The 16,908-nt window shown below is 45.5% G+C and overlaps 1 protein-coding gene across 2 annotated transcripts in view; it reads left to right on the plus strand.

Annotated features, from left to right (window-relative positions):
• Nucleotides 1-16,908, plus strand: part of tle2b (TLE family member 2, transcriptional corepressor b) — a 109,719-nt gene that overhangs the window by 49,775 nt on the left and 43,036 nt on the right. Inside the window, exons 5-8 of one of the 2 annotated variants that reach the window (XM_039766864.1) lie at nt 2,780-2,842; nt 4,799-4,873; nt 7,546-7,741; nt 10,750-10,766. In XM_039766864.1, coding sequence (XP_039622798.1) covers nt 2,780-2,842; nt 4,799-4,873; nt 7,546-7,741; nt 10,750-10,766 — 351 coding nt within the window. The remainder of the gene's footprint in view (nt 1-2,779; nt 2,843-4,798; nt 4,874-7,545; nt 7,742-10,749; nt 10,767-16,908) is intronic. The other variant, XM_039766865.1, reaches the window with a different exon arrangement.

Here is a 16,908-nt window from a genome sequence, read left to right on the forward strand (position 1 = left end):
CGCTCGCTCGACAGCCAAGCCCTGGAGGTAATGCCATGTGCGCTACAGCAACACTAAGAGCATTAGGGCTGGGAGATGCACAGTTATAAATAACCCGATTCCCAGAAGGATGGCAGCTGTTTTTGGCTGCAGAAGTCCCATTTTTAAAGAAGTGCCGCAAGCAAGCATGTGCACGAACGTGCAAGTGTGTGTGTGCACTTGTGCTTATGTATGTGTGGAGACCTTCCATGTGTATGTGTGCGTGTGTGATGTATGTATGTATGTATGTATGTACGTGTGTGCACACAGTAAATGTGGATGTGCAGGGCGGCATGCATTTGTGTGTATTCTTTGTGTGTATGTGACATGCACTTGGATTTTGTGTACGCGTGTATGATGGATGGGTGGCACAAACGTACTGTGCATTCATTCACTTAGCCATCCATCCATCTATTTAATTGTTAGAGCTGCTCATCCACTTCATGGTCATGAGTGACTAGAGCTATTGTGGCATCACTGAAAACAAAGAAACAACCAACCCTGGGGTACACTCACACTCACACCTGCACTCGCACTCACACTCACACTCGCACCCACACTTGCACTTATACTTGCATTCACACTCACACTCACTCTCACACTTGCCCTCACACTCACACTTGCTGTCACACTCACACACACACTTGTATTCGCACTCACACTCACACTCACACGCACACACACACCAGTGCTCATTCACACTCACACCCAAACTCACACTCACATTCCCACTCACACTCACTGTCATTGAACCTAACAACATATCTTTGGGATGTGTATGGAAGGCTGGAGATCCCTGAGGAAAAGCCATGCAGACACAGAGAGAGCATACACATATCCTGATAAGACAGGGGGTCTTACAAAGAGTCAGGGTCCTGGAGAATGCCTTTTTTTATTGAATTGTTCAAAGCACAAAAGAAAAACACTTTCATTCAGAAAAGAAACAAAGAACTATAGCAGCCAATGTACAAACAGGCTTTCAGGTATGGCACTCCATCCCTCTCAGATGCTGGCCCAAGACTGAACTCCGACTTCAGGCTCGTGGCCTGATGTGACGTCGTGCTTCATCCTGGGACTTCGACCTCCATTCTAGGAATGGAAATAGGATCGGTATCAGTGACGGTGTAACACCTTTAGTTTTTGGGGAAGCCCGTGCTCACGTGTCTGACAATACATAGCAGTGGATTTGGGCGCACATTTGTGTGTATGCGTATTCTTGGGCATGTACAGGTGTACCCACATGTGCCAGCAGGTTGTGCTTATGCTATTAGTATGACTACAATATGAATGCAAGTTTATGTGAGCACACAGAACGTGTATGTAGGGCAGCGGGTATTTGTGTGCATTTTTATGTGTGTTCACATATGTCTGTTGTAATACAAGAAAAGGACAAAAGGGAGATGGCAAACTGGTGGCAACCAGCTGGTACCCATTTTAATGTGGGTAACTTATATGAAAATACAAAGTCCAGGCTTTTCATTCTGGATTTCTTGGAGCTCAATGCTCTTTGGAATCACATTCATAAATGGACGTCAACTTCCGGCGATTCTGTTCTTTAAATAGCTCAGGGGTGAAAGAAGCGGGACCTCCGGGGCAAAACTGGAAGTGACGACAGTGGGCTCCTTCGTCCGGGCTGCAGGTGTAAGAGTAGAGGCTGTTAGTGACTACACTTCCTCGGGCGCCGGTCTGTGAATTACTACCTTAGAACTGTCGCTTGTGTGACACTGTGTGTACGTGTATGTGGCTGCATATCATGTGTACTTGTGTGTGTGTGTGTGTGCAGGCTCACTGTGAATTTATGTGCACAAATACATATGTGAGACTAGATATGTTTCTGCATGTGTGTGACTTTGGATTTAGGTGTGCCTGCTTATCATATGGAGACGTGAACAAGTGTGTCCTGGTGCTCTGCAAATGTGTGTACACAAGTACATATGTGGGAGTATATACTACATACTGTACATACGTGTAAATGAATATGTGACAAAATACATGCATGTGTGGCTGCATGTGTGTGTGTGTGTGTGGTGTGTAAGTACAGTATGTGTGTATGTGTCTGTGTGTGTGTGTGATTTTTCTTTCTCTCCCTCTGGTCCCACAGACTGGATGCTTCCAGCAGTCATTGCTTGGCAGCTGCAGTAGAAGGCGTTGGCACCCATCCAGACAGCAAGGTCTGGCACTCTGCCCAGAGTCTTCTCCTGTGTAAATGGCCCTTCGCTGAATGGCACAGCTCTGGTGAGCGCGGTCTCGGGATGATTAGTACATCAGTCACTCTCAGTTATATTTGCAGTTGAATATTTACTGAGTAGACTAATGTTCCACTACCAGGGTAGAGCTGATAAAGCTGGCATTCACAGTGGCATGAAAGCAAAAGGGCAGAGGAGGAGGCAGCGGCAGGAGACCTTGTCCTCTCAAATAACCGCAACAGACGGTGCCACTGGGACATTTGTTCCAAGTTGCTGGCACTTTTGCCCCCATTACCACCCGCTCACTTTCTGGACTAAAACAGCCAGAAAGTGGGCAGGGAGGAGGAAGAGTAATGTCGGGGTGTGATGGACAGGCTGAAGGGTGCCCTGTGTCACCTTGCATGATGTTATCATAGAAGGCTGCACTCTCCTTTTCCTTCTCCTTCTCTTCTCTTCTCTTCTCTTCTCTTCTCTTCTCTTCTCTTCTCTTCTCTTCTCTTCTCTTCTCTTCTCCTTCTCTTCTCTACTCTTCTCTTCTCTTCTCTTCTCTACTGATTATGACTTTCCTTTTGCAGGCAGAGATTGTAAAGCGGCTGAGTGCCATCTGTGCCCAGATCATCCCGTTCCTGTCTCAGGAGGTGAGAGCATTCTGTGTGCCTGAGGCCGAGTGACTCTGAGCCAACTGCAGACCCTCCACTGCACACTCACACCCACTCCAAATACAAAGCACGTTTGGGCCCCACGTGCACGTACACACCACCCACTCAGACCTCCTCCTCAGACACACACACACACTCACTCCACTCAAACTCCACAATTACACTTCTCTTCGAAGGCACTCCACATGCACTGCAAGGTCACTGTGAGGATCTCACTGCATTTCATTCACACTCCTTAATGACACAAAGCCCTCATGCCTCACTCCCCTTTGCTCTAAGTTCACTCCCAGCATCCCACTCTACTCCCACTTCACCCCATTTCCATTCACTCCAACACATCCCAGTCAGACTGAACTCTGAGAACACTCCTTTCACACTCCAAGTGTCTCACTCTTCTAAAGCTGCACTCCCACAAACATTCCTTCCCTCACAAATTCCATACTAGGCCCACTCACACTTCACTTCAGAAGCAGGAGCCCTCGCACCCATTCTGTTCGAGTCACACCATTTTTCCCCAACTCACATTTCACACCTGAGCTCTGACCCCACTCCAAAATCACACCACCTGCACTCTCTTTATTCCACACAGCACATATTCACGCCACTCTCAGTTGATTTCATGAGCACGTATTCCACCGCCACTCACATCACACAACTCACTCCGCTCGATCTTCACACCTAGAGCACACAAAAACTTCGATCTCACCCCAAACAAGCTCCATGTATGCACTCGAAACATCTCACTCTAGTCGCACCACACGTTCAAACCAAACACCATGCAACACCCCTATTCCACATCGAGATTTCACGTTAAACCGACTCCACTCATCTCTCTCTCTCTATATAAAATCCAACGTCTGTCTGTCTGTTTGCTTTTCACAAGAGAACTACTTAACGGATTTAGATCGAGTTTTCTTCTAGAATTTGTTTGATGATTCCGGTTGGTTTTGCGACTTCTCTCATCTCGCTAAGTATCATAGTTTGCTTGCGGTACCAATTTATTTGTGTGAAACACTCAGCGGGCCGAGGGGAGGGGGACGGGCCCTCCTCACTCACACACCGGACTCGGGGCATATCTTACATCCACTTAGCTAGCGAACGACGGATTTAGATTGGGCTTTGTTGTTGAATTTGCTTGACCATTCCGGTTGGTTTTGTGACTTCTCTCATCTCGCTAAGAATCATAGTTCGCTTGTGATACCGATTTATTTGCCTGAATTCGAGCGACACGCAGGGGGGCGGGACCCTCCTTACTCACGCACCAGCCTCAGGGTGTAACCTTAACTCTGCTTAGTTAGCGAACGAGAGCACTACTTAATGGACTTAGATTGGGTTTTCTTCTAGAATTTGTTTGAACATTCCAGTTGATTTTGCGTGCTAAGAATCATAGTTTGCTTGCAGGAGCGATATATTCGCACTAATCCGAGACAGAGGCAGTGGGCCGAGGGGAGGGGGAAGCAGGCAAGGCCCTCCTCGCTGTCCTGTATCACTTCTATACGGTAGTACTCCATAAACCTCCAGATGTCTCCCTCCAGTAACATAACACACTCCAACTGTACATCTGCTCCATAAACACACGCACACATCATTATCAGTAACATCTCACACACTCCACACCTACTGTACTCTAACCAGCCAGTGCCATCGTGTTACTCCATCAGCACATTGCGCCCCAATCCCACACCTCACTACACAAACTCTCACACTTTCATCACTCACCCCAAAGCCACTCTCTTCTTGCCCCACATTGCTCTCCAGGTCCCTCCACTTGCTCAATGCAGTGCACTGACAGCCCACATCCACGTCACGTTCCCTCTCCGCACGACCCTAAGTGTTGTACTGCCGGGTAGGCTGTGGCTGTGCTTTCTATGGTCATCGATTGAACGATTGTTTAATTTTGTTTTGTTTTATTTGATTTGCTTCATTTTTTTGCAGCACCAGCAGCAGGTTGTCCAGGCAGTGGAGAGAGCCAAGCAGGTGACGATGGCGGAGCTGAACGCCATTATTGGGGTGAGAGTCAGCGTCCATCTGATGTTGAGCCGGGGTCCATTTAGCCTCCTGTTTTGTTGGGTTTAGACTGGCAGGGGATTCAAATTCCTCTCAAATATTTACTTCCCCGTTTGCTACTGAGGATCTGCCATTATGAGTTGGAACTCCAGATGTTATGATCTGGTATTTCATTTCTTGTTCCAGTCGTAGAGACCCTTTTTGACCTTTATGCATCCATTTTAGGGTTTTTCTACACAGAGAACTAATTTATCCTCAGAAATCCATTGAGAAAAGTTACAAATTTTTGATTCTTCTCCCACAACGCCATTTTTGGTTTCAGTTTCCATGACAGTCATTCCCAGAAGGCACAAGGAGTACACTGTGTGTGACGTTTCTGGAGCCACCACTTTAAGTTGGCACACGTGTCTTTAGTGTCTGAGATTAGGTGGTTGACAGTGGTGGTGTGCCATTCTCCTTCTAGTTCTTCGTTGGCATTCACTCCTACTTTTGTTTTCATGACCTTTGATTTTTTTTTGACTGACATTTTGAACTTGACATCCAATCGGTTGGAGATTTTGGTTCGGTGTCCTATTTCTTAATTATCTTAGCTGTCTCCTTTTGAGTCAGAATGCGAGATCCTCTGGACATAAACTGTACTGTTGATTGGCACTCTGGTGAAGAGGATCTTGAGGGGTGACGAAGGTTGTAAATGAAAAGGTGAAAAAAAATCGTGCAACCAAAATACAACAACATTTATTTATATAGCACATTTTCATACAAAAAGTAGCTCAAAGTGCTTTACATACTGAAGAAAAGAAAAATAGAAGACAAAATAAAAAATTAAAATAAGACAACATTAGTTAACATAGAAAAGGAGTAAGGCCAGGGTGGACAGATAAAACAGAAGAAAAAATCTAGACGGCTGGAGAAAAAAAAATAAAATCTGCAGGGGTTCCAGGCCACGAGACCACCCAGTCCCCTCAGGGCATTCTACCTAACATAAATGAAATAGTCCGAAATAAACGTGTGAGCCAAAAATCCAAGAGAAAATAAGATTCTAAAAGGACTAAAATGTGCTTAATAATCATTGAATCCAAAAATGTAACATTCCAGGATTTTCATGTTTATACAGCCGCCATCATGAGGTCAAAGGTCATGTTATGTGACTCATGTGATTGGCAACCACTCAAGGAGACAGCAAACAATACGGTGGTGTCCATGTCATGAAACGGTAACCCCCATGCTGTTTTCAAAATAAAGAGTTAAATCAAAATATAAGTAAAGTTACCCAAAATAGTACACGTGAACCTTCAGTCCTCCCAGATCGAGGTTCAAAGCCCCAGTAGTTTGCGAGTACCGGCGGGATGCCACAACATGGCTGGAGCTGGGATTCCTCTTCTTCCTATCATGTAAGCGAATAGCAAAGAGAAATCAGGCTTTTAGAAAGTTTTGCAAATGTATTAAAAATGGAAGTATCGCATTGGCACATGGATTCGGAGCCTTTGTGTCTGAATACCCCTGAAATTGGCCTTCAATGCGTCCCCTTCCATTGATCATCACTGAGATGTTTATGCACCTTGTTTGGAGCCCACCTGTGGTCTTTTCAATTGACTGCACATGATTAGGACAGACGCCCCCCGTCTCTACAGACCGTCCCACAGCTGAGCAAAAACAGAGGAGGAGGAGGCGGTAAGGAGCACGTGCTTATATAGCGCATTGTCGCACCCACTGCATGATGAACCAATTCAGGATCCCAGATTGGGACCTGAGTGCAGCCATGCAGCGGGTGGCACCTCAGCACCACACTACTTCAGATGGAATGGAACAGTGGGAGGGTTTTTTTTATGGTGGCTGGAGTGCCAATTCTGCCACCAAACCCACGGTCTTTCCCTGCAGGTTGGAGGGCTTAGTTGCAGGGCTGGATGCAAATTAACGTCATACTGAGGACAGGCAAAAACAAAGCCATGCCAAAATTCCTTAACCCTTGTTATTACTTTATCATTCTGGGGTATTATTTGCAATGGTGATGGACAGGTTGACAGATGAGATTAGACAGGAGTCCCCATGGACTATGATGTTTGCTGATGACATTATGATCTGTGACGAGAGTAGGGAGCAGGTTGAGGAGACCCTGGAGAGGTGGAGATATGCTCTAGAGAGGAGAGGAATGAAGGTCAGTAGGACCACCACGACAGAATACATGTGTGTAAATAAGAGGGAGGTCAGTGGAAAGGTGAGGATGAGGGAGTAGAGTTGGTGAAGGTGGATGAGTTTAAATACTTGGGATAAACAGTACAGAGTAATGGGGATTGTGGAAGAAAGGATTAAAAGAGAGTGCTGGCAGGATGGAGTGGGTGAAGAAGAGTGTCAGGAGTGATTTGTGACAGACAAGTATCAGCAAGAGTGAACGGGAAGGTCTACAGGATGGTAGTGAGACCTGCTATGTTATATGGATTAGAGATGGTGGCACTGACCAGAAAGCAGGAGACAGAGCTGGAGGCGTCAGAGTCAGGTCAGTACCTTGATGCCCAGCTCAGTGTGGCCCACTTTGGGTTCATCCTCTGTTCTCAGTAATCTTGGCCTCACTTCTGGGATAGCGAGCTGCTAAGGTAGTGGTTGATTTTTTTTTACAAAATCTGTCTCTAGCCCCTCATACTGTTTCTGTTGCCTTATCGACTTTTCTTATCCTACAGCAGCAGCAGCTCCAGCACCTGTCCCACCACACTCCGGGAATCCCACTGACCCCCCATCCGTCTGGCCTGCAAGCTTCCAGCTTGGCATCACTAGGGGGCAGCTCGGGACTTTTGGCCCTGTCCAGCAGTCTGAGCATACAGGCCCACCTTGCTGCCAAAGAAGAACGCAACCACCTGGAGCTGGAGCACCAGAGGGGTAAGTGAAGACAAGGACAGGAGGAGTTATTGAGTGGTCAGCATGGGTGTAGACGAGGGAGACTGAGTTTCACTAATAATATGCGGAATTCTATGAGGAAGCAGCAAAAGCAGCGGGGTACGCTGGATGTAATTTATTCTGGATATTCAGAGGGCTTTTGATAAGGAGCAACACGAGAGGTCCAGGGTTAAAAATGAAGGAAGTGGGAATTTACTTATACGTTTATTTGCTTAGCAGAGGCTTTTATCCAAAGCGACTTACAGAGGAGGTCAAGATAATTGAGTAACATCAGCCTATGGACTGTTTTGAACAAGTTGCAATAGCTGACCACTGCAAGTGAAGAGCTATGAAGCTAGCAAAAAAAAAAAAATAATGATTAATTAACAATATGGCAGATATCCACAGAGCAAAAGCATGAACAATTTGACAAATATTCACCGAACAGTAGGGACTTCATTTGCTTCTTAAGCACATCGAGGGAGTCAGCACTTTGGATAGTAGTGGGCATCCCATTCCACAATCTAGGAGATACATATGAAGTCTGGACTGAGATTTGATGGCATCACCAGATGCTCTCTCTGGAGTGGGTGAGAAGGAGTATAGTCCCTTGCCATTGTCTCCATATACACTGGTGCCATCACACAGACTACTAAGGATTTGAACTTAGTGTGTGTCGCTACAGAGAACCAGTGTACTGACTTGAAGAGAGGAGTGACAATTGCCCATCTTGGTTGGTTGAATCCAAGAGTGGCTGCTGCATTTTGGTCCATTTTGCAGTGAATTGATGGCACATGTGGGTCCTAAAGACCAAAGCCAGGACCAGACGTTGACCGGCATAATCAGTCTGTTATACAGAGTGACAGCAGAGTGTGAAGATGGGTGTAAAATTGGATAAAATATAGGGGACCAAGGGTCACAATGAGGGAAACATTTTCATAATTAGGCATGATGGTGTCCTTTGCAGATCAGTGTTGAGGGTGGCTGCTCTTTTTTAATACCCATAAATGGTTATGATAAGCATAAAAATAACAAGCTGGTTAAGTCTGCAGATGATATCAAACCAAGAAGCAGGGCCGGTGATGTAGAATCAGTTGAATCAGCACTTGGACCACACGTAGGCGTGGACAGATCTGAGGCAGATCGATATCTGTGGAGTATTACATACGAGAAATAGAAATGTTAGACCGGAATTCACAATGAGCGGTTGAAATCTGAATATAAAATCAAAAGAAGGACCTGGGAGTCAGAGTGGGTCGTCACTTTCCACAGCCATCCAGTGGGCTGAAGTAATAAGAGGAGATGTCATGTTGTGTACAGTAGCAGATGTGTGGAGTACAAGTCGAAGGAGATTATACGAGGGGGAGTCAAGCTAAAATTAGAAAATGGGAATTATCAGAAAATGGAACGAACCTTCACAAAACTGATGCTGTCATTTCTCAGTGTCGTCTCCACCCTTCTCAATGCACTTGTGCCACCTGCCTGGAAGTGCTGGGATTCCAGCAGAATAAAAGGTTTTGTCTCGTCCCCACAGCCACTCCTGCACCGCTTTCTTCATGTCTCCATCTGTTTCGAATTGACGACCACCCAGATATTTTTTTCTAGTGGTCCAAAAAGGAGGAAATCACACGGTGCCAAATCAGGCGAATAAGGAGGATGCAGCAATACCTCAAACTTCAGTTTCTCCAGACGAGCCTTGGTGTTCTTAGCAGTGTGTGTCATTGTCTTGCAGCAGCAAGGACTCCCTGGGACCACAGTCCCCGCTGCTTGGATCAAATAGCAGGCTTCACAGTGGTCTCCAGCAAGTCACAGTAACCTGCTCTTGTGACTGTTGTACCCATCAGCACGTAGCATTTGATAATAACTCGGGTGCAGGAGTGGTGGTGAGGACAAAACCTTTTGTTCTGATGGAATCCAGGCAAGTGCATTGAGAAGGGTGGAGACGTCATTGAGAAATAATCAGTTTTGTGAAGGTTCGCTCCATTTTCTAATAAATCCTATTTTCTAACTTTAGCTTGACTCCCCCTTGTACTTAAGCTTCATAACACACTAGTGTGGCCTCTCCAGGGGCACTGTGTGAACAAAAAAGACATAGCATTACTAGAGAAAGTCCAGAGAAGAACTGATTAGGACTGAGAGGTACGAGCTATGAGGGGGGAACTGTAGGGTTTGAATAGTTTAGGCAAATGGAGGTCAAGAGGTGACGTGATTGAAGTGTTTAAAATTCCGAAAGTAATTAGTCCAGTGGGTGGCACGGTGGCGCAGTGGTAGCGCTGCTGCCTCGCAGTTAGGAGACCTGAGGTTCGCTTCCCGGGTCCTCCCTGCGTGAAGTTTGCATGTTCTCCCCGTGTCTGCATGGGTTTCCTCCCACAGTCCAAAGACATGCAGGTTAGGTGGATTGGCGATTCTAAATTGGCCTGTTTGTGTGTGTCCTACAGTGGGTTGGCACCCTGCCCAGGATTGGCTGCTGTGTTCGGATTCAGCGGGTTGGAAAATGGATGGATGGATGGATTAGTCCAGCGGATCGAGACGGTCACTTTAAAATGAGTCAACAAGAACATGGGGACACAGTTGGACACTTGTGAAGACAAACATTAGGAATTTTTTCTTCACATAGAGAACTACAGACACCAGGAATAAGTTGACAGTAGGACTTCAGGGACCTTGCAAACCTGACTTGATGTTATTTTGGAGAAATTAGGTGAATAGTACTGATGAGGATTTTGTTCCAATCGCCCGTTCTCAACACAATTGTTCCAATATTCTGAAAAAAAACACTCAATGGCGCCACCACATGTGTACATTGTGTAATTGTTGTCAGGGGCCATGGAGGGTGTATATAGAAAAATAAGTGTTAAGTGCAGGGTCACTGAGCGATTGTAGGCCCAGTCCAAGGCCTGGGGTTTGCAGCAATGAAGGTTACCTCTTTGGCCCTTGTAGCTCTGCCAGTCTCTGAAATGCTAATGATGTCCTCTCTTCTCTTCTCTTCTTTTCTCTTCTCTTGGATGCAGATCGTGCGCCAAGTCGGGTAAGTTGCATATTTTATATGTTTCCGGGTCCTCTTGTGTTCAGATCTATCACAGCTTTAATAAGCTTTGTTCAGGAGTGGTCACTTGGTCATCGCCAGGCATTTTCTTAGGTTTCTTTATTGGAGATGATGCACTGTTCAAATGAAGTGGCCAGCCTCCATTGTCCCATTTTAACTAAAGAGCCACACACCCAACAATCCCAAAGTGACAAAAGTTACCAAGAAAGAATATGTGCAATTAAAGAAGTTTGGATCAAACTTAATGAGAGGAATTCGGAAATGATTGGCATCATTTATGAGTCGGGAGCTGTGGGGAGATGACATCTTACACTTGGTCACCTCCTGCTGAGAGCTACAATGGAAATGTCTTCATGTTAACAATACAGGGTGGTCCAGATCTACTTCTGCAGATCCAGATCGTCTGGATGACTTTGATTTATGCAGGGATGATTCCAGTTTGGCGCAAAGATGATTCTTCATGTCGTCGGTTCACACACTTCTCAATGGTCTGGGATTTTTCGGGTGATTTTCTATGTAATAAACTTAATAAGTTTTAGTGTAATGAAAATTGCATAATTAGATCTGGACCACCCTATACAGACACACGCATGTACTCAGGTATACAAACACAACATGGCAGGAGCTGCGCTGAGAACATCAAGGAGTAACATGTAACATTCTCAGTGCTCAACCAAACCTCATTGTGCTTTTAGTGGGGAGCTGTGCTGCTGTATAAAGTGAAATTAACATTTGCGTTGCTTACATTTACAGTTACTAGCTTAGCAGGTGCTTTTATCCAAAGTGACTTACAAAAGAGTTCATCATAATCGAGTAAACTTCAGTCTGGGGGACTGTGATACAGAACAAGGAGACACAATTGATCCAGTCAAGTGAAAAGCTCAGAACTAAATACAAGCGAGTTACCCCCCAGGCTACAAAAGTCATTTTCAGGTAGACAGAATTTCACCGTTAAGAGAGTCTTCAAACGCTTTGTGAAATAATCAGCCTCGACACACACACAAAAAGGTTTGGGGCAGCCACCCCATAAATGATCCCTGGCTGCAAATGGGTGTGCAAAGTCGCACTGAAGTGCATAGATTGGAGTCCAAGAGTGAACTGAGCTACATGTTAAGGGGTCTGGTCTTTTAACCCTTAAACTGCCACGTACTTGGGAGATTAATGCACCCCCCCCAGACGACAAATACTTTTTTGCTGCACTTTTTATGGAAGCGTCACAATTCACCAAGAAAAAGTGAAATTTTAATGGAGCACATATTTTTTTTCATGCAAAGAGCATCACAATTATTGCAACGCAGATCATTTTACACACTGCTAATAAACTGTAAAAACTATTTAAAAAACTACAGGAGCAACATGTTCAAGGTGCAACTGACGCCATTGATGAAATTCAATAAATCACCGAGCCAACTGCACTTGAACTGGCTGCACGCAAACACACAGAGGCCAACGCTGATGCTTGCAGGCCAGTCCAGTGCAGCGGCTGAATCCCAGGGACAGTGAGGCTGATTCACTAGGTGGTCATGAGCTGGCTGCTCAACGAATGTACGGCACTGACTGACTGACTGCCAACTATAGTCGGTTGTGGCAGTTTAAGGGTTAAAGCAGGGAACTGGAAATGATGTCATTGAGGAACAGAACCGGAAGTGATGTTCTTGGTGGAACTGACATCATTATTGGTATCCCAACCCACCTAGCCCCAAAACCCCACCACACCCCACCCTAAAACCCCAAACCAAACCGGAAGTGACATCATTCTTGGGTCTGGAGCAGGAAGTGACATCATTCTTGGGTCTAGAAACCGGAAGTGACATCATTCTTGGGGCCGGATCAGTCAGAATGTCCTGTATTTGGTCTGCAGAGATAACAGAGGAAGGTTTAGTGTACCCCGTCATCCCCTGGCCTGGTGTGGAGTTACCTTTATTTGGTCCATTCAGCTTTCACCTATGTGCACGTGTGTGACAGCTTTAAAATGGAGATGAGCAGCTCATTCCACCAGCCAGAAGCCACACATGAAAAGACTTAAGAATTGTTACCACACAGAGGTGGCATCACCAGATGCTGTTCATCAGCAGTCCTGAGTGGGTGAGAAGGATCATAGGACCTCAGAAGAGTCTCCATATATACAGTTGCAGACATATTGACTACTCTGTAGACAAACATCAAGGATTTCAACTTAACATGTGACCCTACAGTGATCTGAAGAGAAGAGTGACATGTGCACATCTAGGCTGCTTGAACATCAGATGTGCTGCTACGTTTTGAACCACCTTGGTGACAAATGTTGGCATTCCCTCCAGCAGAGAGTTGCAGCAGTCCAGACGTGACAAGAGCAAAGGCTGGACCAGCAGATGTGCCTCATACTCCATCAGATATGGTCTGATCTTGTGAAATTTGAATAGAATTAATCTGCAAGAGTGAGCGACCATTGCAACAATCGTCCCTGAAGGGGAGCTGGTCATCAATCACCATCTCAGGGTTGCATACTGACTCTTGGCGGACGGTAGTGATAATGAGCTCACCTGAACAGAGATGGGGTGTTAAATAGACGGACGAGCTGGGATAGCAAGAAAGCTCAACTTTGCCAGGTAGAGTTGGGGATGGTGTTCCTTCATCTACTATAGGTTGCGGTATCAGTGAGACATGCAGAGATACTAACTGATACAAGGTGGTCCCCCGGAGGGAATGACAGGTATCATCAACATAGCAAGGATCCCACCACCCAGCCTTAGACGCAAAGGCTAACATCCCAGTCTAGTCACAGCTTGTGACCACTCTATATGTTCTCTCTGTGTCCGTATGCATTTTGTTTCTGGTATTGTTTCCATGTTAGGCCACATTTTGTGATTCTAAACTGGCACATGGTGGGTGGTCATCTGAGTGTGCCCTGCAGTGGACTGGTGCCCCTTCCAGATCTGAGTGACTCTGAATGGGACTGAGCAGGTTAGATAATATAATCAGATAATAATATAATCAGTCCAGCAATATGGCGGGTTGTGTTCACACTGCTCACTGTAGCAAACTGCTTTACAAAGTCCATTCATCGGTCTATCCGTTCATATTTCATTTGGTGAGCTTCACCACCGACACAACGGGCAAAGCCAATCTGTGTCTGTTTTATATTGTACTTGCCATATTATGCAGTGGTAGAAGATGGGTTTATAAAATTAGTGTTGGAAGTGCTACATTGGAATAAGGATTTTTATTATGTACTAACTGATTAGCATTATTATGGGATGGTGTTCTTGCTTTTTGAGTTTCTGCTTTTGCTGCCTTGCTAAAGTGATTATCAAGAATATGTAGAAACATTTAAAAAGTGCTCGCTAGAAAGCACAAAGCACTCTGTAGTTTTACATAGCACCTGTCATAGTGCACACTTGTAGCGGACTAAAAACCCAGCTAAGATTCTCCCCGCCTTTGACGGCGATTTGTTTAATTTTTCGGTGGGGACCCCAGGAATGCACCCAGCCTTGACCTGACTCACACACACTTCCTCACGGTAATAAAAAAGAAACTGAGGACTGTATTAAACAACGATAAACGAAATATAACTATACAAACTGCAACGATCCCACCCCAGTTACGCCGATATACGATAAGCACGAATTCAATAATAACAAACAACTAACAAAAATCACACATGGTGAAGGCCACGGCATCTGATGGAATGAAATGATGAAGGCAGATAGTCCAGAGATCAGCTCGCTGTATGAATGTAAAGGTCAGTCCTACCGGTATTTCCTGATGCGATGATGACATGTGAATGGGATCGGGAGCGCTCCTTTCTTCGTAGGTCGACAACAACAGTCCTCATGCAGCAGGAATATACCAGACAGTCGATACTCCCAAAACAGGAGACGATCGAGGACCAAACAAAAATCCCCAGGTAGTAAAAGGGAAGGCAAACAGACAGGTGGCTCAAGACGTGAAACAACAACAGACGTTTTTTTTCACTCAGTATAACTGGCCTCCTTTTAAATCCTCCTTGTCCCCAGCATCCCCTGCACTCTCAGCAGACATTCAATTAGAGCCATTGCAGGGACTGCTGGGAGTTGAAGTTTTCACTCCCCAGTAGTGCAGCTGCACACTGACATTAACTACGTTAAATAATAATAAAATACATCGTACATTATTATACTTGTACTCTCTGTTTCTCTTGAACACGCATGTCAGTGTGACACTGAGGCAAGTATCTCAACACTACTGACACACACGCTGTGTTTTCACCTCACACTGCACACGGAGTGCAACGACACATATCCGCTGCCATGTATACAAAGCGGTGAAAACATTTGCTCAGAACGGCATGCGATTAGAAACTTATGAATAATTTATTTCTGTAATTTTCCACGTCATTTTTTTGTGGTCCACCGTTAATGGCGCAAGACTGAAACCACAGAAACCGAATCGGCGGATATTGGGGTTCTAGTGTATTACTTTTTTTTTTTAAAGTAAGAAAGGGAATTCTTCAACCAACTGTGTTTGCTAAAATCCTTTTATCGTGACACCCTCACCCTCCGCAATTCTGACTGTTAGCACAACGTAAATGGAGTTATGTGACTGTTTTTTATTTCTTTATGTGGTGTGCACTTTTTAGATGCTGTTCAAAGCAAAGCAGTCCTTCTAGGCTGACCTGGGATTCAATCCAAATTCACTGCTCTTCATTTTATGCCACACATTTCAGTGAGATCACTAGAAAGTTAAGTAACTGCTTTTTGTTGTATATGGCGCCTTTCACAACCAGCACGATTTTGAAGTACATTTAGGCCTATGGCCAGTAAAAGCTGCAGAAGCAGGCTGATGTCAGCTTGTGTGATTTGCATGGATGCCACATAGGCCACGTAGAGGGCAGTGCCCCGTCTTAAAAGGGGGGTCTGGCTAAATATAAATGGACACACAGCAGGGCATCGTTGATCTCTCAATCCGAATACAGTCTGCCATTTCCTGGACAGGCATGGAGAAGGCAACTTACTAGACCTAAAGTTTCTGACTCAAGAAAAGAATCCATCCAGGGATTGGAGTTCAGTTCACAAATGGCACATTCACTGACTCGCCTAAACTCCCAGGTTTGGGCTGGTTATGACTACTGTGCCGTGTGTCGTGTTTGAGGTGGTCGTGAGCTTGTCTTTATTTGGTGGTTCTGTTTGAGCAACTGCCTGTGGCCGACTTCACATGATAATGAACACCCTGAACCTTAATTTAGAGATGCCAACCCACCTACCAGCATGTGATTAGTGTGAGGGCACAGAGGGAACATGCAAGATCTACAAACGCAGGTGCTGTAAGTGGGTGCCAGAAAAGATGAGTGGTGAGAAGTGTGAGGAGAAATGTGAGGTGAGATATGATGTGAGATGAGGTGTGAGGAGGGACTTGAGGCAAGATGTGAGGTGATATGTGATGTGAGATATATGAGGTATGATGGGAGGTGAGATGTGAGATGAGGTGTGAGGTGAAGTGTGAGGAAAGATGTGACGTGAGATAGGATGTCAGATGAGGTGTGAGGAGAAACTTGAGACAAGATGTGTGTGTGGTGAGATGTGAGGTGAGCTGTGAGGAGATATGTGAGGTATGATTGGAGGTGAGATGAGGTGTGGGGTGAAGTGTTATGAGAAATGTGAGGTGAGATATGATGTGAGATAAGGTGTGAGGAGAGATATGATGTGAGATATGATGGGATAGGGTGGAGTGGTGGCTCTGAGGCTAGGGTATTGCACTGGTAATCGGAAGGTTGCCTGTTCGAATCCTGTAAACGCCAAAAGGGACTCTACTTTGTTGGGCCCTTGAGCAAGGCCCTCAACCTGCAATTGCTCCATCCTGGGTAGGACGTTAATCTGCATCCATCCCTGCATTTAGGCCCTCCAACCTGGGGATTGGTGGCAGAATTGGCACTCCAGCCACCATAAAAATAACTCATGCTGTTCCATTCCATCTGAAGTAGTTTGGTGCTGAGGTGTTACCCATCGCATGGCGGCACTCTAGTCCTAATCTGGGATCCTGAGCTGGTTTGTCATGTGGTCAGCGCGTCCTCCCCCTATGATGGGAGGTGAGATATGATGTGAGATGAGGTGTGAGGAGAGACTTGGGAGAAGATGTGTGGTGAGATGTGAGGTGAGAAGTGAGGAGA

This window comes from Polypterus senegalus, chromosome 10 (assembly GCF_016835505.1).
Source record: "Polypterus senegalus isolate Bchr_013 chromosome 10, ASM1683550v1, whole genome shotgun sequence".
NCBI classification, from domain to species: Eukaryota; Metazoa; Chordata; class Cladistia; order Polypteriformes; family Polypteridae; genus Polypterus; species Polypterus senegalus.